Source organism: Talpa occidentalis, unplaced genomic scaffold (genome assembly GCF_014898055.3).
Source record: "Talpa occidentalis isolate TD23 unplaced genomic scaffold, MPIMG_talOcc4v2.1 talOcc4.5, whole genome shotgun sequence".
Taxonomy (NCBI): domain Eukaryota; kingdom Metazoa; phylum Chordata; class Mammalia; order Eulipotyphla; family Talpidae; genus Talpa; species Talpa occidentalis.
The window spans coordinates 111,735,992-111,758,433 of NW_023604861.1; the positions used below are offsets into that span (position 1 = coordinate 111,735,992).

At 42.2% G+C, this 22,442-nt stretch overlaps 1 protein-coding gene across 2 annotated transcripts in view; it reads right to left on the reverse strand.

The window, feature by feature from the left end:
* The window catches only part of PRKCE (protein kinase C epsilon), a 457,999-nt gene that overhangs the window by 119,184 nt on the left and 316,373 nt on the right, over window positions 1–22,442 (reverse strand). For both annotated transcript variants that reach the window (XM_054687735.1, XM_037528123.2), the window contains 4 exons: window positions 18,064–18,206; window positions 15,567–15,663; window positions 12,414–12,613; window positions 9,668–9,841 (listed from right to left, as the gene is read on the reverse strand). In XM_054687735.1, coding sequence (XP_054543710.1) covers window positions 9,668–9,841; window positions 12,414–12,613; window positions 15,567–15,663; window positions 18,064–18,206 — 614 coding nt within the window. The remainder of the gene's footprint in view (window positions 1–9,667; window positions 9,842–12,413; window positions 12,614–15,566; window positions 15,664–18,063; window positions 18,207–22,442) is intronic.

Here is a 22,442-nt window from a genome sequence, read left to right on the forward strand (position 1 = left end):
GGATCTATCTGCACAAAGCATATATTGAAACTATTAACTGGATAAAACAGAAGCTACATTTATTGTGCGTGCTTTGTGCTGGAAACTGGGCTTTGATGAGACAAATATAACACCTCCTGGTAGATGTTCTGATGCAGAACCATTCATCATGGGAAAATGCCTGAATATGAAGGCCTGATGTAAGGTAACAAACGTGTGTCCATAAAGGCTTTGATCAAGATAGGAGCATTTACTGAGCTGAGCTTGGAAAAAGAAACACTAACAGTAAACAGAAGTGCTCCCCATTGATTTTATCAATGCTTTCCTCTCACACGCTGGCAACAAACAAGTCTATATGGTTCCCTGTGTGCTGCATTTTCACAGATCTTTGGGATCAGATTCAGGAATCTGATATATCATCCCATCTCAATCCCCCTCTATGTCTTCTTCCATCTTTTATCATGAGTGAGGAAATCTATGCCCAGAAAGCTGTCTCAACAAGCATCAGTGGCAGAAACAAAGCTAGAGTCAGAGTTTCCTGACACACAGAGCCCTCTTCCTATCCCCATGTTCCTACAAATCAACCAGGTGCTGGTGAACACAAACAGCCTTGATGGACCTTCCCCACCACCTGGCAAGATCTTCAAAGTCGAGGCATTGAGGGCCAGCAGGGTTATCTGAAGTATCTGAGACCAAGGAACAAAAAGTTCAGGTTATATGAGGAAAGCCATTGCTTAAGCTGAATAATCTCAACAGAATGTGTAGAAGCTTTTCTACCAAATACCCAACACCAGTCTACTATCAAAATTCAACATGAATCTAAAAATAGACACACTGAAAAATGGTAAATGCTGAAATTCAATAGATGGCATGGGGCGGGGGGAGCATGGGAGGACTGACGTCAGCCAATGAGGAAACTGGCTTTGTTTGGTGAATGGGTTAGATAACTTGGACCTCAGGTTTTAGATTTCAAGATGAAACTTTTAATATAAATTCAGTCATCATGTACCCATTGAACTGTGGGCAAATGACACCTTAGAAGTGTTTCGGTCACTGAACCCACTGGCAGCAATCAAAGTTATTTTTTCTAATAAGTCCAAGGTCACACAATCGATATCGACTAGAGAATTAAATGGAGTATTCTACTCTCCGGAAGGCAAACTGAAGGGCCTACGACAATTCCCCCTTCAGAAGTTTTTCCCCACTGCCTCTGCTTCATAGGTTATTGAAATAGCCTCCTCGCCTTTATCTCTTCATTTTCTTCTTTAATCCACACCACACAACAATGCCATATTCTGCTTTCTAAGTCATCACTTTTTATAATTCCTTCCGCAACTTAGCCAGCATCTCCTTCGGAAGTCATCTTTCTCATGCCTTCCAATGTGAAAGGCAAAAATGACTACTATTCCAGCAAAAACGACTACTCTTCCTGAAATAGGAGTCTACCTGCTAACTTCTCCCTGCCTGAAACTTGCCATGTCTGCTCGTGACCCTCTACCCAGCAATTCCCACAGAGCATACTCCCCATACACCCTGCTTCACAGTGGCCCCTCTCCCCCACAGGCGGAGAGGGTGGGGTCCTTGGTCTGGATCCCAGCTCCAGCACTTCTGCTTGTGTGATGGATGCTGTGAGATTGCTAAGTCTCTCTGTGTCTCAGTTTCCTCATCTGCCTAAAGAAATGACAGTATCTCTACTCCTTGGGGCTTACACGAGATGTACAAACTCAGTTCCTGCACAGGGAAGTCTCTCCTTCCTCCTTATCACAGACTACCTCTAGTCCAGGTCACTCTTGAGTGTCTATTATGTCATCTCCTTTTGAATGTTAGAGTCCCAGTCCCTGATACCCACCAGTGGCTCCCAATAAAGCTTTAGGTGACTCTCATGGCCAACTTGAGTAGTGTCAAAGCCCAGTCACATTCACTCCATCTCATTCTTTTTATCTCCTTCTATGTTGGAAAGCTTCAGTGAGTCAAAGTGATTTAAACACACACTTTTAGGCATCATTTTTTATGGCACTTCTATCAGTGATCCAATCAAATTAGGGCGAGAATATAAGAAATACAAGTTTTGGAGCTGCTTCTAAAATTCCATTCCTACCCAAGTCTCAGAAATGTGTCTATTTTAATAATGGGAGGACATCTGTAACAGAAACATTCAGGAAATGGCATCTGCACATATAAATCAGATTATATATGGGTAGGCAGTCAATATATGTGCTGAATTTTCAGTGGAAATTGCAGAGATTTTAAACTATTTTTTTTCCAAAGTGAAATCCTTTCTTCTAATGATATGTTGCTTGAAATACTAACACAGGAAGTGGTGGAGAGAGGGTTGACTCCAGGTGGAAGAGGAGGAAGAGTTTGAAGGGAAGGTGCTCTTGCCACAGTATACTCAGGCTCTATGTATTCAGACCTGAAAGTAGACACACACACACACACAGCAGTGCCTGAGGCACTTCCACAAAACCCAATTTGAAAAACACACCTTAGAAGAATAAGCATATCGTTAGGAGAGTGGGTTATGGGGGGCTAGTTTCTATTAGACACACGTACATATGAAGTCACGCCAAAGGCATTTCAATCTTGCTCAGTGACATATCATTGTCCAACAGGTTGTTTACCACTTTCACTCTAGCTGATGTGGTAGGCAGAGAAGCAAATGAAGGAAGCAGACCCGCTGCACAGAGACAAAGGTTGCTACTGGGCCGTGCCTTCCAGCTCACTTAAACTGCTACATACATCTGCTCCACAGAAAGCCAGGCTGCCACCTGCAACACAGGATTTCTGAACAGGAGGGCTTCAGATATTGTACATCCTTAAAACTCATTCAGTTGACAAATATTTAGCAACAACAGAAATAGTTACACTCTACCACTTGGTGAAAGTTTTTTATGGAGTAGAGCACATGATGCCAATTTTATTTTTAAAGATTTACTTTATTTATACAAGACCTGGGGTGCAGACCAGATGTGTGGGAGGGTAAGAGGATTCACCAGAGACAGAGCAGGGAACAGAACAGGCAGACGGACTGAAAACACTGCTGAGGGGAGCAGCAGATGAGACAGGAGAGGTCTGCCGCACCATGTGGGTAGCTCCCTGGCCAGCTGGGAATCAAACCCGTGCTGCAGAGCTGCACCACTGGGGAGGCCCCGCATGATGCCAATTTTATAAGTATTTATGGATAAATAGGTATATGTAGCTAACTGGAAACAGACATGGAAATGTGAGTAGTCATCATCACTAGAATTGTTTTCGTTTTCATTTTCTTTTCTGTCCTTTTCTGAATTGTTCATATTTTCTACTTATATTCTTTGTAATAAAAAGTTAAATATTATCCACTTTAAAAAGCTAAGGCCAATAGTTTCTGAAGAACAACAGAGCAATGAGGGTGGGCACTGGGGAGGGGCCTTTCCCAGTGGGGTGCAGTGAACACGTTCAGAGGAGGCACAAGCTCCATGAGGCAGGAAGCGCAGCCACTTTGTCCACCACTAAACCACTGAGAGGTAGCACAGCCCCTGTGACACCCACAGCATGGCACACAGTAGGTGCTCAATAAACAGTAGTTGCATGCACAAGGGCTCATTTTACAGAGATTAACCTGTGCCCTCTCCTACACCACTCATGCATTTTCAGAAAACAAATGTTTCCAGAAAAATGGCTAATGGTCTCTGCTACTCTCCACAGCATAAGGGACTTTTTTTTTATTATTCCTATCTCACTGAGTCCAAGTAAAACAGAGCTGACACCTTCAGAACCTTTGTAATGTGTATGACAACCAGTGGGCGCTAGGCGAAGGGTTTGGTGAGGAATATATTTGACAGGAGGGAGTTTAGACAGGAGGGTGAAGCAGGAAGCAAAACATCCTCATGTGAACAAAGGCTATAGGGAAACTGATTCCCCCTAGGGTTCTGTCACAAACAGGTTGCAGGATCCCACTGGGACTCAGTTTTCTCATCTGTACAAAGGAGTGGCTGCAGCTGCCTCACAGAGGTATCTTTAGGACCATTGGGGTAGGTGATATAAGTGAAAGCATTTTCAAAAGTAACCATCCTTCTCAAATGCAAATCCCTTGGATGCAAGGGAGCTTCCTGAGGCAGCTGTGTCAGAGAGTGAGAACTGACTCAAAGAACCACTCTGCCCCTGGGCACATGAGCAGTATAAACTCCACAACCTCTGGTTTCACCCTGTGTGCCATGTGGGACCCTCCTCCGGTGGCCGGGGAGCAGCCGGGGATCGAACCGGTGCTGCAGAGGCCGCGGGCAGCTTCACAACCCAGCGCTCAACCGCTGCGCCACCGGGGAGGCCCCTGGTTTCACCCTGCAACATGCACTCTGTTATGCTACAAGACCTGGGGCAGGCTCTTCTCTTTGAAGTTGTGCTTGATTATGAAAACCACCCAACCTCTCTCTGGCTGGCTGGCGTACCCCTGTCCTATCCACACACAAACACAGCCTACCACACACTCACTCAATTGCCACCTTCCCTCCACAGTTCTCAGACCAACTGTCCTCAAGGGTGTAGAGCTTATACCCCTACTAGTCTGATAGAAGGCCCTAGCATAAAAGTCTTGCTGTGCCCCAGAGTAGGCCCTCACCAAAAACATCTTTGTTGGCTGATTAACAGGAATGATATATTGCTCAGCCCATTTCCAGGCAAGGATGGTCTTCAGAAGTAGGAGACAGAGTTTGCTGAAGTCTCATTACTCAGACCATTGATTCTGCTAACACAAGGCTTACACTTTCCATCATGGACCTTGGTTCACTGAAATTGGTGAAAAATTACTTCAGCTATCTGGATTTGAAATCCTTTATTGGCAAGTAAATTAATTCCCAGGTGGGTGCCAACCCATGGGATCGACATCTCAATCCACTCCAGAGAAGCACTCGCCCAATCCAATTAAAGGCCCTTCAGCTTGTCAAAGTGCAGCCCCATACAGCATGGTCTAGCAGAAAGGAGACCCGCGCTTCTTCAATTGCCTCCTTGACTCTTTTAGATTTAATCTGACATCGGTCATTTTTTTTTTTTTTTTAAAAACCTACAATTGGCCTAATGTTTCACTTTGTTTTTTTGCTTTCATGTTTGCTGTTCCTCAGAGTTAAGAGTCAAAATAAACATCAGAGTTCCTGAAACTACGTTTTCCCTACACTGTCAACACTCCTCAGCTGTTCTCACCCCATACACACTCAGATTATTAAAATTCATTTGAAAAATGTCTCCAGTTGCTTTTTAAGGATTTTTCCATTTTGCTTTTCCCTCAGGGCAGTGAGGGAGGTTGGCCAAGGGAGATTCTCTAGGAGTTCACCCTCTATTTCCTTCCTAGCAGCTCACACAGGCAAAGCCCTTTAGGAGCTGGCTTCCCAGGCCTGGCAGGAAATGCCAGAAGGTGGGGGATGGGGACAATTAAGTAAGATGAATATTTTTAAAGAAGAAAAATCATGGGTGAAATTATTCCAGACAGGTTTTGTGGGATCCAGTGGGAAGGGATTATTTCACAATGGGGATCATACCTAGAATCTAAAAATACCTAAGAAATGTTATTTCCTGTAACTATAAAAACAAAAACATAAGCAAAAACAAACCTGTCACTCAGTGGCTGTCCTAGGCATAGTCTTCTGTCAATGAATGAGAAGCCAGAAGAGCAATTGATAAAGTCACTATGACCCCCTAAGCCCTGACTTTGATGAAGCCTATAGCTTTTAGAGCTTAGCTGGGTGCTTTATCCACCCCATGAAGCAGGCTCACAGTATTACTCTTCCCTCTCTGCCAATAAGCATCTGATCTTGCAGGAATTTGCTCTTATTTTCTAAGTACCCCCTCCCCCACTTTCTTCTCTCCCTCTTTGCTATTGTTCAGCCATTGTTATTTCCTTGGAAGAAGTCTGACACACAGAATGAGTTGGGAGTTCTAGTGTTGGAAAAATAATGAAAATGACATTTTATTATAAGTTCTAGGTTCAAAGTCACCTCTTTGCCCTTATTTGCTTTCAGATGCTACCCACGCTTTAAGATACAGGTTAGATTCCACCTCTTCCAGGAAGTCTTCCCAAATGTCTTCTGCAGAGCTCCAAATGTATTACCCACAAGATTCCAATAGAAGAGTTGTCATGATACAGAATATCACTCCTTGTATGCCTGTCTCCCCATGAGACAGTAATCTCTATGAGTTAACAGTTGGCATGTTTTGAGCTTTGTAGCCACAGATTCTAGCTGTACCTATAGATGGTCAATAAACATTTGTATACTCATTGAAATAATTATAAGGCATACCTTTTTTTCTAAACCAACAAATATTGTGTGTGTATGAAAATACTAGACTACTGACAGTAATTTAACATCAAACCTTTAAAAGTCATCTGGTAATTTTAAATATGAAAATTTCAGTTCCTCATCCACATCAACAGATGGTACAATTTCTATTATTATTTTTATGGCTAGGTTAGTCTTGATGAGCATAAATTCCTACAAGAATTATGTCTATGGGCCTCTCCTGGTGGCGCAGCGGTTGAGCGCTGGGCTGCAAAGCTGCCCGCGCAGCCTCTGCAGCGCTGGTTAGATCCCTGGCTGCTGGCAAGGGTCCCACATGGTGCGCAGACTTCTGCCACCTGCTGCTCCCCTCAGCAGTGTATTTCAGTCAGTCTGCCTGTTCTGTTCCCCACTCTGGCTCTGGTGAATTCTCTCACCCTCCCGTGCTTCTGACTGTACCTAGTGCTTGTATAAATAAATAAATCTTAAAAAAAAAAAGAATTATGTCTAGGGTCCATAAGCAATAAAAAAAGGACCTGAGAAGAATAAGGCTACTCCATCTCAGCTGGAGTTAGAAGTCCTTTATCCCCCTGTCCTACTATTTGTTTGATGGTTAATGAAATCCATTTTTACAGCTTCCAAAATTGTTTCAGATTATTCTAGTATTCCAAAAAGTACACTGCATAGTGGGAACTCAAGCCAAACACACTGGTTTGAATTTGATTGAAATGAAAGATATTGGCCTAATTTATTGGCCTTTGCCTTTTCTCACAAGCACTGAAAAGCTGGAGCCAATTCATTTTCTTTGTCTCCTTTCAGATCCCAAGGAGAACCATCAGAATCTGATGCCCAGGGAAAATAGGTTTGGTACAGAAAAGCCCAAATCACCATTTACTGGTAACCTTGTCATTCAGTGGGCTGCAGTCATTAGACCTGAATCAGGGCCTGACCTCATACTTGAGGAAAGTGGGTTCACATGATCACCACCACTTCTCATCAAGCCAGACAAAATTCCTGTACCTCGCACAATTCTAAGTTCCTTCAGGCTGAAGCCACATGCAATCTACCAGGAAGTTCTCAAAGAAATATTTTCATAGTGGCTGTTACTTCCCATACACTGAAAACTGAAGGTTCACCTATAAATAATTAAAACCCACTTACATTATAACGTCTCTGTGCATCATAATTAAATAAGAATGAAAGAAATCTTAAGAGGATTGCAATTTAGACTGTTTCTTACTCATGAATTAGAACTTCACTCAAATCCAGGTTCACGGCAGCTGGTCTTTCCTTTCAGAAATGAAACTAAAGGAAGATTGACCTAGGGTTACTGAACCAGCTCCCATTCTCACCCAAATTCTGTCCTGATCCTCCCTCCTCTCCCCAGTCTGGCTTGAGCTCCCTTCCTCCTCTAGACCCTAAAGAGCACCCCCTCTTCAGAGTCCTCCTGGCTTCAACAACCCCCACACAGAATGTAACTACTCAACCCCGATGCTCTACTATGGCCTCCCAAGGCTGTTGGGCCCCTTAGCAATGTGTCCCAAGAAAGCAAGCCAGTGTGACTCCCTGCCCAGGAGATTGCCTCAGACAGTGAAATTGATGGCTGCCAACAGGGGCTGGGGTCATCCCCCTGAGAAGGGAAAGTCAGTCAGCCCAAGAGAGTAGCAATGTGATAGCTGAGCAAGACTCTTATGTGATTGGGAGTCCCAGAGACTAGATGCTAAGTCCAACTTGGCCAACAGAGTGTCTATGGGCAAAGACTTTTCCATCTCTGAAATGCAATTTTCTCACTGATGCAAAAAGAAGAGGATTTTTAAATAATCTTCCAATTCTCTGATTCTAAGGGGGAGCACCCATGAGGTGTGAGGCCCTGGGACAGGCACTAGAGAAGAAAGACTTAGAGGACACATTTCTCATCAGTCTAGAATTGTCCTCCAGTGGAGAAAAGAAGAAAGTTGACCTTGTGATTGATTCTCTATTGTCATGTTGGGCTCTGTGTGTACACATACATGCTCCCGTACACACCACAAATATTAGGCATTAAACAACACACATCAAAAATGAGGAGAGCCAAAAAGTCCTGTACTTGTTCAGAAAGAGATATCTAGATTCTCAGAAGATAGTTCTTATTCTCCTGAGAGATCAGAGGGATAGGGAAAATTCCATTAGATTAGTATTTCTCAGTGTTGAACAGGTGGTAGGGGTGGGGAGAGAGGCTTGGGATCAAATAATTGAGAAACAGTAGATTAAAAAGGTAATCTTTCATTTGTTTTTCTATTGCAGATTTCTTCAGGGACTTTAACAAGCACATGCATGTTGAGATACTCAGAGACCAATACAACAGTGTCCCAACGACGGGCCATAGAGTCCTTTACTCAGTTTTCTCCAGTGATAAAATTTCTGAGAAATGCCCTTTGGGAAATATTGTACCAAAGAGATGGTAAATCCCTAAGACCATGGACTGGGCCTTGCTCCCCATAGTATCTCTAGTACTTGGCAAGATACTGGGCATATGAGGAGAATTCAATAAAATATAATAAAATGAAAATATGCTGAATGACCACCTGAGTAATAACTGAATTCTAAGGGGAAAGACTGGCATTTGCAACAACATGGAGGTAAGAGCGTGGCCCACATGTCTGGGCTCCAGGTGGGCACAGGTAGGAGCAATAGGTGAAGTTGCCTTGATCTTCTCAAGAAACAATGGCTACAAATCTGTAAGTCATCCTAGAAGACTTTAACTCTTTTTTTACTCCTTAAAGGGGTGATAAAATAAGAGTTTCATGAAGAACGTTGGCATTTCTCTTCTTTAGTAAGAAAAAATAAAATCAGTTACAATACTCACTGGCCAGACTCCATGACGTTGACACAGATTATCTTTGTTTCTTTACTGCCACCTTCTGGATCCCAGGCTCCCACATGGTAAATTAAAATGCTACCTTGTATTTTTACCTCACTGTGGCATTGTGAGCATTTGTTCATATCCTTTGCCTTATATGACATTATACGAGTTAGAAGCAGATAGGATGGCCTTCACTCCTTTCATTTTACATGAAGGCAACACAGAACTTAAGTGATTTGCCTAGTGACAGAAAGTCAGGAGCAGAGCAAGGACTAACCACACCTGGTGTTTGTTCCAAGGAGTAAACACTGGGTTGAGCCATTTGGCTTTGCCCAGCTATATTTGCAAAGAGTTCTATTGTTCTCTCATCCCTTCACAAGGACAACCTTGAATGGAAAATTCCATGCCCTTAAAAAAGAGGATGTTGTTCAAACATACCCTGATCTTTTCAAGGGTAAAATCCATTCTATTTTATGAGGTCTTTCTTTAAGAAAGAATGTCAAGAGACTATAATTAATTCCTTTTTTATCCAACAGTCAAGATACCCACATGTCTTAGACCATTAAGCCAAGATGGTGGCCCACCAGCTTTTTCCTGAACATACCTTGGTCTGGAAGCAGCAGTAGAGTTGAGTTAGGTAAGGGTGTTTCCGTGCCAGAGCCAAGATCCTCTTCTCTGTCATTGTGCAGTCCACATCATCATCCTGCAGGATGACGTCCTTCTTTAAGACCTTCACAGCATATACTTCATCTTTGCCCTTAAGCTCTGCCAACATCACCTGCAGGCACCCAAAACCACCCCATCAATACATGAATATAAAGAATCAAAAGAAACACCAGTCAGCATCATCACACGCTTTAGAAATCAGCTATTTTCTTACTTACTTACTTTCATTTCTTACTTTTTTACTTTCATTTCATTTCATTCATACTTTCTTATTTCTTACTTTCATTTCATTAAAAACATCAATAGTTAGAAAATGACCCATCCTAATATATCTATTACAACTTATTTTTAATCTCTAGCACAATGTCTAAGCAAAAAAAAACAAAAGAGTTCAATGTACATCAGCATAATTATTCACAGATTCATATCCATTCCTCATGTCTGCTATTAGAGTATAGAAAATATAATACAGTATCTTTTAACTGAACATTACTTCAAAGCATTTTTCTACACTGTTTGTATCATTGTTATGACTACTGATACTCGATTAAAGTAGATAGACTCCAAATTATTTAACAATGTCCCTCATATCAGAGCCTACATTTACATCTAATTATTACAAGTTTATATAAATAAATTATAACATGTATATTTGTGTATATATATATTTTTCTTTCTTTTTAAGATAGAAAGTCCCAGAAGTGGATTAAGGGGTTCAACATTTTGCACATTTGCTGATTTTCAAAAAGCAAATACAATATAGTCTGCCACTAGCAATGAAGTGTTTTAGTTTCATGGCAATTACTAACACGGTATGCATTCTGAAGTGGTTTTTTGTTTTGTTTTGTTTTTTGCTCATGTAATGGGTGTGAAATGCTACGTCACTGCTATTTTAACTTGCAATGAAACTTTCAAATTATTTGTGTTTTAATTACATTTCTTGAGGGTGAATCATTTGTCAGTTTCCTTTGTCTAGTTATCATTGTTGTATAATATTATTGTAATGTTATTTTCTTATGCATCTCTATGCCTGTTTTACGATTTTCTGTAATTTTTTTTTTCTATTGAATAGGATCTTATTATGTAGTTGGATCCATCCTTGTTTGCCTTCATGGTTTCTTCTGTAGATTTAAAGCTGAAAATGAGTCTCCAGAGAGGGAATCAATAGTTCTTTTAAAGTTATCTGATTTTTCCCCCCCTACAAATGTGACAAGCCTTTCTCCCATTACAAAACTGACTCTGAAGGACAGTATCCCAGGGTAAGTTGTCAGAGCTAAAGTGCTGTAATCAGAAGCCTAATGAGGGAATTCAGGATATTAATCTGAGGGTCTTTCATCACCCAAATATAATGAAAACTCTTTAAGGTTGACTCAAACTTTGGCTGTGATTTTTTTAAGATTAGACTTAAATGCCCCAGAGTCCCCCAAGTCCACAGCCTGCCTACACCGTGGCGAGATCTGAGACAGCCTGCTTATTTCCCTCAAAGTGTTCTCAGAGTTAACCCTGTTCACAGCTCAGAGTTCTGCCTACTAGGGGTCTTGGGGCTGCCTCTTATTTAGTCTGTCTCCAAAGAATGTGACTGCTTCAGCTTTTTGCTATTTACATAAAATCCAGTTCCCTTCCTACCACAGGCTCTCTGAAGCAGGTAGGATGGGATGGGCATCAGGTCCTGCACCCTGAGGCTCTACCTAGTCATGTCCTGCAGTGAGAGTGCTTGGCTCAACAGTTCAGCAGCTGACTCATGGCTGCTGTTTTCAAGAGTCCAGGACAGGTGGGGGCATGTGACTCCTGGGAACTTCCAGAATCAGGCACCTGGTTCCCAGAGCAGGGTCTCTCTGCTCCAGAAAGTCCTACAGGACAACTCTCATCAATCCCCAGGCATGGTGTTGCAAAGAGCGAGGGAATGATTGGGGACATTAGTTGAAATGTCAACCAGCTTCCTAGGCAATCTGTCCATCCATCTTCATTCTAAAGCAAATGGATTATTTTTCCATCTCAGTCTGCCATCAGTATGGTGGTTGACCTCCATGAAGTCTCTACTGAGCACATGGCATCCACACCCTGTGTGTGTGTGGTGGGGGGGTGGGCAGGATAACCAGACTGGTGCCATGGGCAGAACGTCCGGGTCCAAGACATGAGATAGTTATTCTAATTCTCTACTCACAGGATGAGCAAAAAGTATTTAGCACCAAAAATAATTAAGCTCCAGAAAAATCATTAAATAACATTTAACTTTCAAAATAACACATAAATCTGCTTTGATCCCTGTTCATTAAAGGCAGAGATTTCAGCATTCAAAGTCTTCATAATGAGTTACAAACAGAATTATAGATGGATATCTGAAGAAGAGAAGGACTGTTGCTATTATTGATAATGGGACACTAAGCACGTGCAAATTTCAACTTCTCAAAGTGCTTTTGAACCCACGTTCCCACTTGATTCTTGTCCCCATTTGACAAATGAAAAACACTAAATCCCAGAGCGGCTTAAATGATCACACTAATGTCCTGTAGTTAACTGGTAGCAGAATCATTCTTCAAATGCTCAACCTCAGGCCATTTTCATGGAACAAAGAAGGAAAAGGTGACAAGACCAGGCTGGGATGTTTTTCACTTAACATTAGATTCAACAGATGAGGCAACACCACTACCAAATCAGCAGTTCTACCCACTCTTGACACAGACCTTGCCAAAGCTGCCTTTGCCCAACACCTTGATGAAGTTGAACTCATCCAGGCCCAAGCGCTTGGCTTGGCCTTGCCGGACTTCACCGTTCTCACCAGGGCTCGCCAGCTGGCCATCGGCGGACGAAGCTGCCCTGTGCTCCTCCCCTCGGTTGTCAAATGACAAGGCCTTCCGGATGTTATTTTCAAGTTCTTTTATTTCTAGGAGCAAGGGTGACAAGATATTGCATTAGTGCAAACTCACAAACCGTTCCCATTAGGACTCTATACTCTGAAAATCCTCCCACGAGTTCTAATCCTCCTCCTAGCTCTTTGTAGCTACAGCTCCAGCATGGCACTCCTTAATATGTCCCTTAATTTCCTCCACACACTTTCACGCACCTAATGTAACAGCAGGGCCTCTGGATGCAGGGAATGAGAGATTTGGTCCTCATCAACCAACTCATTGCAGTATGTTGGGACCCAGTAACCTCCCTGAAAGCCACTTCGGTCGGTCGGCTATTCCATTACTCCTGGTGTAGAGCAAGAATCCCAACCTTCTCTGGAAACTTGAAGAGTTCCAAAGACAACAGGTACCCTTCACTCAAGTTTCCTTTGAAGATTAGAATAATGAATGGAGAACTGTCATCACAGTAATCACTTGTGATTATTTCAACATCTGGGACTAGAAAGCCTTTTACCTTTGAGAGGACTTTACCTGGCCTTGTTGCTGGGTTTATGTTAAATACGCATCTTACACACAAGGTTATTCAACAAAATGAGCAATGGGCTTATGATTAACAAAAGAATTTCTTCCCGAGAGTGAAATGTTGCAAATTTATCTCAAATGGGGCAGGTATTCCTCCATACAATTTCACAACTGAGAGACAGTCTTGTGCCCCTCCAGAATATGTGACCCGAATTACTTGGGGGTGATAACACTGGATGATCTTTTGACCTTTCCTATTTGAGGAAGCTTTACTGTTAGCTATTCATTCACCAAGACACACAGTCCTTGGTCTAGAGTTGGGCATTTTCAGCATAACCCAGTTTTAAGATGCTCGTGAATAACTGGCATCTCAGAAGGGAAACATAGACTATTAACTTTTTGGGAATCAGGGTTCTTCAGGGAATCCTGACATAAAGAAATCTTCAATTTCTTTTCAGAAGGAGAGAGGCCCACAAGAGCACACCCAGGAATCTGGAGACTGGTCTCAGATCTGGACTTCGGTGCCTCCGAGATCTGCTGAGGCAGGGGCAGGGCAGGGAGAGGACAGCCTCTGGGTCTGCAAATTAAGTCCCTGCCAAGACAGCAGTTCTCTGTCATTTACTCTGAGCTACGAGTAACTTTTGGTCTCAACATAGACCTAAAAGTCTCAGTTCCTATGGCAAATTATTGCATGGATTTAGAAGACAGAACTTGGGTTTAAGGATACCAAAGCTTGAGGAAAACATTTTTCTATGTGTTCCTACAACAAGGAAAGGGAAAGTTAGCAAAAGGAACTGCATCCACTTGTGCTCGTCACTGCTGGGTGAGCACAGCACCTGCACTGGCATGGACAGAGACACTCATCAGCACCAAGTCCTGCCAAGGCTGGGCAGGAGCCAGGTGTGAGACCATGGTTACCTTCCTCTTATTCGGGGTTCCATTACCATGAGCCTACTTCCTCATAGCCCTCAAAGGTCTCCACATTAAACTGGAAACATCAAAATCCCCACACCCATCCAGGATAGCGCCTATGTTTGGAGGTCCTGGAGTACTCTCAGATTACTTAATCTGTAATCAGTAAACAGTCACCAGTAATCTCCTTTGGAATGAAGCACAGAACAAAGAGACAAAATTAATCAAGCTACATGAAGGGGGACTCAGCCCAATTATTTTGTGACCTTGGGATTGGCACCCTGCCTCTGTAGCTCTTTCATTTTGCTGAGTAAGAACTGAGTCACGGTGGTGACCTCTATGGAGGGTTTCATGGCATGGATTTTGAGTGGGCTCCTACACCACTTACTTAGTTCCTGATCTTTGGACAAATCTTTCCAGTTCTCCAACCTTCCACTCCCCACCCTGTAACACTGGTACGGTCATGGAACACCCTCACAGAGTTGTTATGGGCATCAAATGAGGATAATAAATACAACAGCACTAGTTATACAATGTGATTATTGCACTCTGTAGACACAGACATCCCTTCCCAATAATGTCTGTTCCTGGTCACAAAAGTGGAAGATTTTATTTTTATTTTTTCTAAAGATTTATTTATTGATACAAGAACCTGGTACAGGCCAGATGTGTGGGAGGGTGAGAGGATTCACCAGAGACAGCGGGGAACAGAACAGGCAGAATGACAAAATACACTGCTGAGGGGAGCAGTGGGTGAGATGGGAGAGGTCTGCTGCACCATGTGGGTATCTTCCTGGCTGGCCGGGAATCGAATCCGCACCATAGAGGCTGCAGACAGCTCACAGTGAGGCGCTCAACCCGCTGCATCACCAGGGAGGCCCAAAAGTGGAAGGTTTTCAATGTGTAAACCTCGCCTCATCTTCTGCATTCTTGGATATTGGCAGAACTCAGGACTGCTGACTACTGATCTCACAGGGAGGAAAAGGACATCCTGAATGGGACTTTAGAGGGAGGTCAGATCTAGAGCTGGCTTCTTCCCCTCTTCTCAGGTCTCTGCTCCAGCTTTGTCTTCCTTTCCCCATCCACCCACAGGCTCGGATGGGAACCTCTCCCCGACAGTTTACCCAACCCCTAGTTCCTGCTCTGATCTCAGATACGGGGTTTGGTGACTAGGGTCAATAAGGAAGGAGGTCAAACTCAACCTCGTGGCACTGATCAGGAGCAGACATGGGCTACGCCCTTCTCCCTCTTCCACACTGGGAATCAGGGCAAGAGGCAAGGGAAAGGAAGGAACCACCACATCACATGCTCTTCCTCCCTCACCCTGGCCTGGAAGGGATCCGGGGAAGGCACAGCCATCTAGTGCTCAGCCCTCAAGAAAGCCTTGCAGAGAGAAAGAGCAGTGAATGAGCCAATAGGGGAAGGAAATGGTGACTAAACACCTCACGGGACCATGTTGTTTCAGCAAGCTAGGCCACTCCTGAACTGCCTCAAGTTCTTTGCTCCTTCTACTGACAGAACTCATAGGTAAGGGAGCAAATCTGAGGGTCTCACCCTGGTCACATGGAGAGGTGGGTGCCGACTTGGATCGGTCTTCCTCAGACGGTGAGCTTCCAGAAGCAGGCTGTGGAGACTCGGCACCAGCAATGAGCTAGAGAGAGGAGAAGGAAGGGAAATGACATCAGAAACAAGGGGCTGAGTTTCCCTGAGGTCAGAGGTATCGGGATACAAGACCAAGGGGGTGGGTACCCCCGTACATTCAGCACTTGCTGAATTGATATTCTGAAAGCACAGACTCAAGGTTCCTTTGCCAGTGAAAGGGAAACAAACAAGACTTCAGTTTGTTCAATTTTTATTCCACCCAAGTATAGCTGACCTTTCTAAGCAAAATTCAAGCTTACTCCTTCCATAAACCTCCTTTGCCTATCTAAGCAATGCAAGTTCCTTTATCTAAAGTCAGCTGACACTTTTCTTTAACACCTGTTTCGTATTTGTTTGGCTTAGTTAATAATATCTGTAAGTGTGTACTGAGGAGCTTTCAACTTAGATGGACTCTATATTCTTTGAAGGTAAAATTTTTGTGTTTTTATTGCCCCTAGTCAGTTACACAAAGAAATACACATAATAGATGTTCAGTGAATTTCAGACGTCTCAACATTTTAATGGAATACCCCAGTGAAGTCTATTTCCTGGCAGAGATGCTGTCATGCCCACTTTAGGTTTCCACTGAGGTCAGTGGCATGGACGAAGGTCACAAGCAATTCTTTTCCTTTTTACTCCTGACCTACCGGCTGTATGCACGTGTCTTTTCTAGATGTTAAATATTTGCATGGGGCAATATAAAGGGAACCACAGTTCCAGCAAGCCTGATGCTCCTGCAAAGAAGACTTTCAGCTTCTGAACAAGGGCATTTCTCTCCCACCTTCTCTCCTAACTTGAGCTACTACTTGGTTCACTTGTTTTTGTTTTTGTTTTTAATAACTTTTGCTTCAGAAGCATTGCAGCACTATAAATATCAGGACCAAAGTTTCTTGGTCTTTTACGTCACCTCCTCTTGAATTTTTCCATGTTAGCTTCTTACCACCCAGTTTTCCCAAATGAAAGATAAACAGATGATGCTTGGTTATATGTGTTATAGCCCATGTAAATAAGAGGAAGAGGACAGATACTGAGTTTTCTTAGAAATGGTTCGTTGATGATGGATAATGATTCTATCTCGGTTTACTTCAAGCAAGGAAATAAAAATGTATCCTGGAAAAGGCCCATTCTGGAGCTCATAAATGTGTCTGTCCAACACTGTCATCATGGGCTGTTTGCTTAACCCACCTCTTCAGTGGGGCCCTAGCATTCTTGGGTGCTGACATTCTGCTTGCAATTCCAATGCCTTAGGTCAACAAGTAAAGTCCGGTTTCCACTAGCAGGGCCGACAAAGCTGAGAAGAGCCACCCTCACAAACTCTCAGTTAACCAAGGCAAAGAGATTTTTTCCTCCAATTCTTGCAAAACACCTTTGTTTATTGGGGAGACAGAGAAGAAGTTTAAAAGATGGAAACAAGCTAAACCTTCCCATTCAAAGGGAAAGGCTCTTTTGAGAGACACCAGGGAGGGGGTGTTGGAAGCTTTTAGAGGGAAGGGAAGGAAAACACAGAGCTACAAGGTGTTTCAGAGCAAAAATCCGGGAGAACATTTCAGAATCAAGAATCCAGAGGCTCTTGAGGGAAGCCTGCCTTCTAGAGAAGACCAAGAGATGAAGAATGATAAAGGACAACAGACCACTGCCCCTGCCCCCATCAGCATTTCTCGTCTAGTTAACATGGTTCTGATTTCTTATAACTTACTGTTTCAAAGACCTCTCATATTGTCTAGGCTAGGAGTCAAGAATAAGAAGAGCCTTCAAATGAAGTGCTATGGATGTCATTAGTTCCACTTACATCTATGGGCCCTGGCTCACCAAAATAAGATTTCAGCAAATGGACTCTTCCTACTGACATTCAGAATGTCACCCAGATAGAGAAATGGCTTTGGTCTCCAAGGGAAGACCCAGATGTTTTATGTCGTGGGGAATCAACAATATTCCTCGGGCAGTTGAGTGCCAGCACTATCGCAAGTCTTCTTGGCTTGCTCTCTAGAAAAGAATGTGGTCCCAGCTCTCCATCCATTTATTCTCATTTCTGTGATACCAGGGGTGAAGTTCAAACATGATGTTGCTTTCATGCCAGTTCTGGAGGCAGATAAGTCTATTTCCTTGTCTAGCCTTGGCAGGCTTTTTCTAGAGAGAATTCCACAGTCCACATCTCCAAGTTTATGTTCCTCTGAGAAACAAAACACTTGAGACTTGCTCTCTATTTCTGCAAGGAGGAGACTTAAATGCTACCTGCCTGCTCTCTTTTTTGTTTCCTCTTCTTTCAGCACAGTTTGTTTTGAGGACAGTATCTCAACCTGGCAAACTTACAGCCTCACTCCAGGGCACTCTCAGGAAACCAGTGTAGAGCTGGCCAACAAAAAGGCCCCGCAACAACATTCCCCCCTGCCCCCCACAGACAGCCAGTTACCTTTTTCCTCCTCTGGCCACTGTTGGTGATCTTGTCGGGCGTGACACCGAGGTCAGCTAGCACTTTGGCAATTCCTCGGGCGTCCACCCCACAGTTGGGGGCCACATTGGTCTCACAGCGCCGGTGAACGTTCATCTTGCAGACTGTAGGGAGACACAGAGAAGAAACTTCCAATGTTACCTAATTTTTTTTTCTGATTATAAAAGTAATACATATTCATTTGATAGCACTTGGAAAATTCAGAAGAACAAAAGGAGGGAAAAAAGACACCTGTTATTCCATTGCACAGAATTAAAATCACCCATCAAACTACCACAGAGAGATAACCACTGTTTCTAGTTCTTTCCTTCCAGTCATTCTTTCTATCAGTATATGTAAGTATGGATAAATAATAAATATCAGATTCAAGTTTCCTTTTCAGGAAGTGGAACACTGACTAGAGAACTTGTTCAGTTTATCTGAACACAGTTTACTTGGATTTTGAAACCAATGGCTCCCCTATAGACAGTCCATTCTGCTGTTCTGCTAAAATGTAGGAGCATGACCGACAGAGAAATGCCCACTGTGCAGCCTGTCAAAACACATCCAAAAACGAACAGATTGATCAATGAGGTCACCTCCAAGTCCCCTTTCAGATCCAAAGTCCAACTGCAAAGGAACAAAGGCTAGGCTCCAATGGCTTTGCCTTGCCCACATCACTTAGTTGTCCTTGGTGAAAGACATCAAAGATGAAAACATAGGCTATTTGGGTTTCCACAGTCAGGAGTTTAGAAGTCATCACTGAAGCCTAACAATTAAAAAGCTGAATGTACTGGAAAATCAACAATTCTTAGATTGATCAGAGGAGTCAGATCACAAGGCAAATGGCTGCCCTTCAAGTTGGAGAGACAGAAAGGAAGAGAATACCAACTGCCAGAGCAGAAACTCCTGAGCAACAGCCTCCGTGGGATGGTATACAGGTGGCAAAGCTTAAATGAAGCAGAGAGAGGCTGGCACCTCAGAGTACTTAAGTCCGAGAGTCAAAAACTCTAGGAGGGGCCTGGTCACAAGGGGCAACACGCACTTTTCTTTTTTTAAGATTTATTTATGCATACAAGAACTGGGGTATAGGTCAGAGGTGCAGGGGTGAGAGGATTCACCAGAGACAGGGTGGGGAGCAGAACAGGTGAATCTACTGAAATACACTGCTGTGGGGAGCAGCGGGCGAGACAGGAGAGGTCTGCACCATGTGAGTAGCTCCCTGGTGGGGGATCAAACTCATGCTGCAGAGGCTGGTGATAGCTTGATAGTGCTGACTTCAACCCCTGCACCACCAGGGAGGCCTAAACCACACTTTTTATAAATTTCACCTCCAGAATCTTGACCAGGATCTCGCAGTGACAATAGAGGCCTTCTCAGGGGGGAGCTCAAAGGATCCATTTTGAGATATGCCAGGAAGTCTAGAGAAGCTCTCTTACCAGAATTTAAACTAGGGTATTTTATCAGATCCTAATGAACCTGAGAGCAGAAAATGTCCAACTCCAGCCTGCTCTAGCCTTCCACGTAGCAGAAGGGAAATACTTGACACCAGTTCCCTCCAGCCATCCTGTCCCGCCTATGGGGGAGGAGAAAACCCTGAGAAACACGTGCAAGTTCATAGTTCAGAGGCAGAAACCTCTGACTCACAGGACTATAGAATGCTTCCCCTCCCCCCACGTCCCACCCCCACATATAAAGGTTTATTTACTGTAGTTCCTTTCACCAGATACATCATGTTCAGCTTATGAAGAAAAAAGTACAAAGCATACCAAAAGGCAGAAAGTTTGAAGAGATAGGGCAGGCATCAGACATAGACATGGCAGGCATCAGACATAGACATGGCAGAGAAGTTGGAATGATCAGACCAGGGGTTTTAAACAAGTGTGATTAATATGCTAAGTGCTCTAATGGACAAAGTAGACTGTGCATAAGTACAGACAGACAATGTAAGCAGAGATGGAAATTCTAAGAAAGAATCAAAAGGAAATGCTCAAGATCAAAAAAATTTTAATAGAAACGAAGAAGGTCATTGACAGGCCCATTAGTAGCACGGACACGACTGAGGAAAGAATGTCTATGCTTGAGGATATGCCAATAGAAACTTCCAAACTAAAAAAGCAAAGAGATAAAAGACTGAAGATAAGAAACAGAATATCCAAGAACTGTGAGACAACTCAAAGGCTGTAACAAATGCCTCATGGAAAACTAGTAGGAGAAGAAACAAGAGCAAAGAGCACAAGAAATATCTGAAATAAAAATTGATTTGAGAATGTCATCAAATCAATGTCAGATGCCAAACCACAGGTCCAGGGCTCAGAGTACACCAGTCAGGAGGACTGAGAGAGAAAGACCCACCAGGTAGCATGTCAAGATATCCTCAGGCCCAAAAAACTGCACCTAAGCCTATCGCACACAAACTGCAAAAATTGAATATTAAAAAAAAAAAATCTTGAAAGAAAATAACACATTACCTATAGAGAAGCAAAGATAAGAGTTACATCTGAATTCTCAACACCTGCAAGCAAGAAGAGGTACAGTGAAATAGTTAAACTAGGGCTAGGAAAAAACCACCAACATAGAATTCTGTGCCCTGTGATATCACCTTCCAAAGTAAAAGAGAAATAAAGACTTTCTTAGGTGAATAAAAATTGAGGAAGCTTGTTGACAGTAGAGTTTGCTGTTAAAAGAAATTCTTCAGAGAGGAGGAAGATGTTATCAGTTAGAAACTCAGAGCTACATAAAGGAAGGAAGAACATTGGAGAAAGAATAGGTGATAAAATTAAAACTTTATTTTCTTCTTATTAATTGATTTTACAGATAACAGGTTTCTCAAAATGATAATATCAACAATATATTTGATTATATACATTTACATCTACATATGCAAGTGAAATGGATGATAGCAATGATATAAGGGATGGAGAAATTAGGATTATTTTGTTATTATAAGGTACTTTTACTATCCATGAAGCATTAGAGTATTATCTGAAAGTGTACTTGAATTATGTAAATGTATATTGCAAACTATGATGTAAATCATTAAAGAAACAAACAATACCTAGTATGCTAAGAAAAGAGAGAAAATAGAATCATGTAAAATGTTTAATTAAAACCACAAAAGGCAGAAAAGGGTTGGAAAACAAAATAGGAACAAAGAACAAGAGCAACAAATGGAAAGTAGTAGCAAAAAAATGTAGTTATGGAATTTTATACTATATGGAAAGGTAGTTCTAACTATACTATAGTCACTTTAAAAATCAATTAAAAAAAGAGATTGTCAGAGTGATCAAAAAACAAGACCCAACTGTATATTGTCTACAAGAAATGTAAAAGACACACAGATTAAGGTTGAAGGAAGGAATGGAGAAATATATACCACGCTAACACTAATGGAAAGAAAGCAAGAGTACCAATATAATTTCAGACAGGATCAGTGTCAACGCAAAAATAACTATCAGGGATAACAAAGGGTATTCCAGAATTACAAAGAGGTCAATTCTCTAAGAAGACATAACAATTCTTAATGTTTATGATCCTAACAACAGAACAGCAAAATGTAGGAGGCAAAAACATAGACTCACAAGTAGGACCAGATGATTCCATTATTATTGTTGGAAACATCAACATCCCTCTGTTAGAAATGAACAGATCCAGAGGCAGACAATCAGTAAGGACTCATTTGAAGTCAGCAATACCATCAATCAACTAACTGGAATTGCAATTCATTAACTACTTTATCCAACAACAGCAGAATAGATATTCTCCACAAGTTCACATGGAACATTTACCAAGATAGACCACATTCTGAGTCATAAGACACACCTTAAGTTTAAAAGGTTCCAATCATACGATGTCTATTCTTATAATACAGAGGCATTAAAATAGAAATCAGTAACAAAAAGATAGTTGGAAAATCCCCAAATATTTGGCATTTAGATAACACATGCTAAATGACACAAATTAAATAAAAATTTCAAAAGAAAATGAAAATGTTAAATAGATTGAAAATGAAAAGATAACATCAGAATTAGCAGGCTGCAGCAAAAGCATCCTTAAAAGATACAACCTACCAAAACTTACACAAGAAGTAGACACTGTGATATGCCTAATGTGGTAAAGAAATAGAATCAATCATTAAGAATCTTCCCAGATAAAAGTACCACGCCCAGAAGAGTTCACTGATGAATTCTACCAAACTCTGAAGGATGAAATTATGCCAATTGTCTATAATACTTTCTAGAAGATGGACGCATAGGAGTATTTTCTAAATTTCTATGAGACCAACATTATCCTAGCACCAAAATCAAAGATATTATAAGAAAGACAAATGCAGACAAATATTTCTCATGAATAGAGATGTA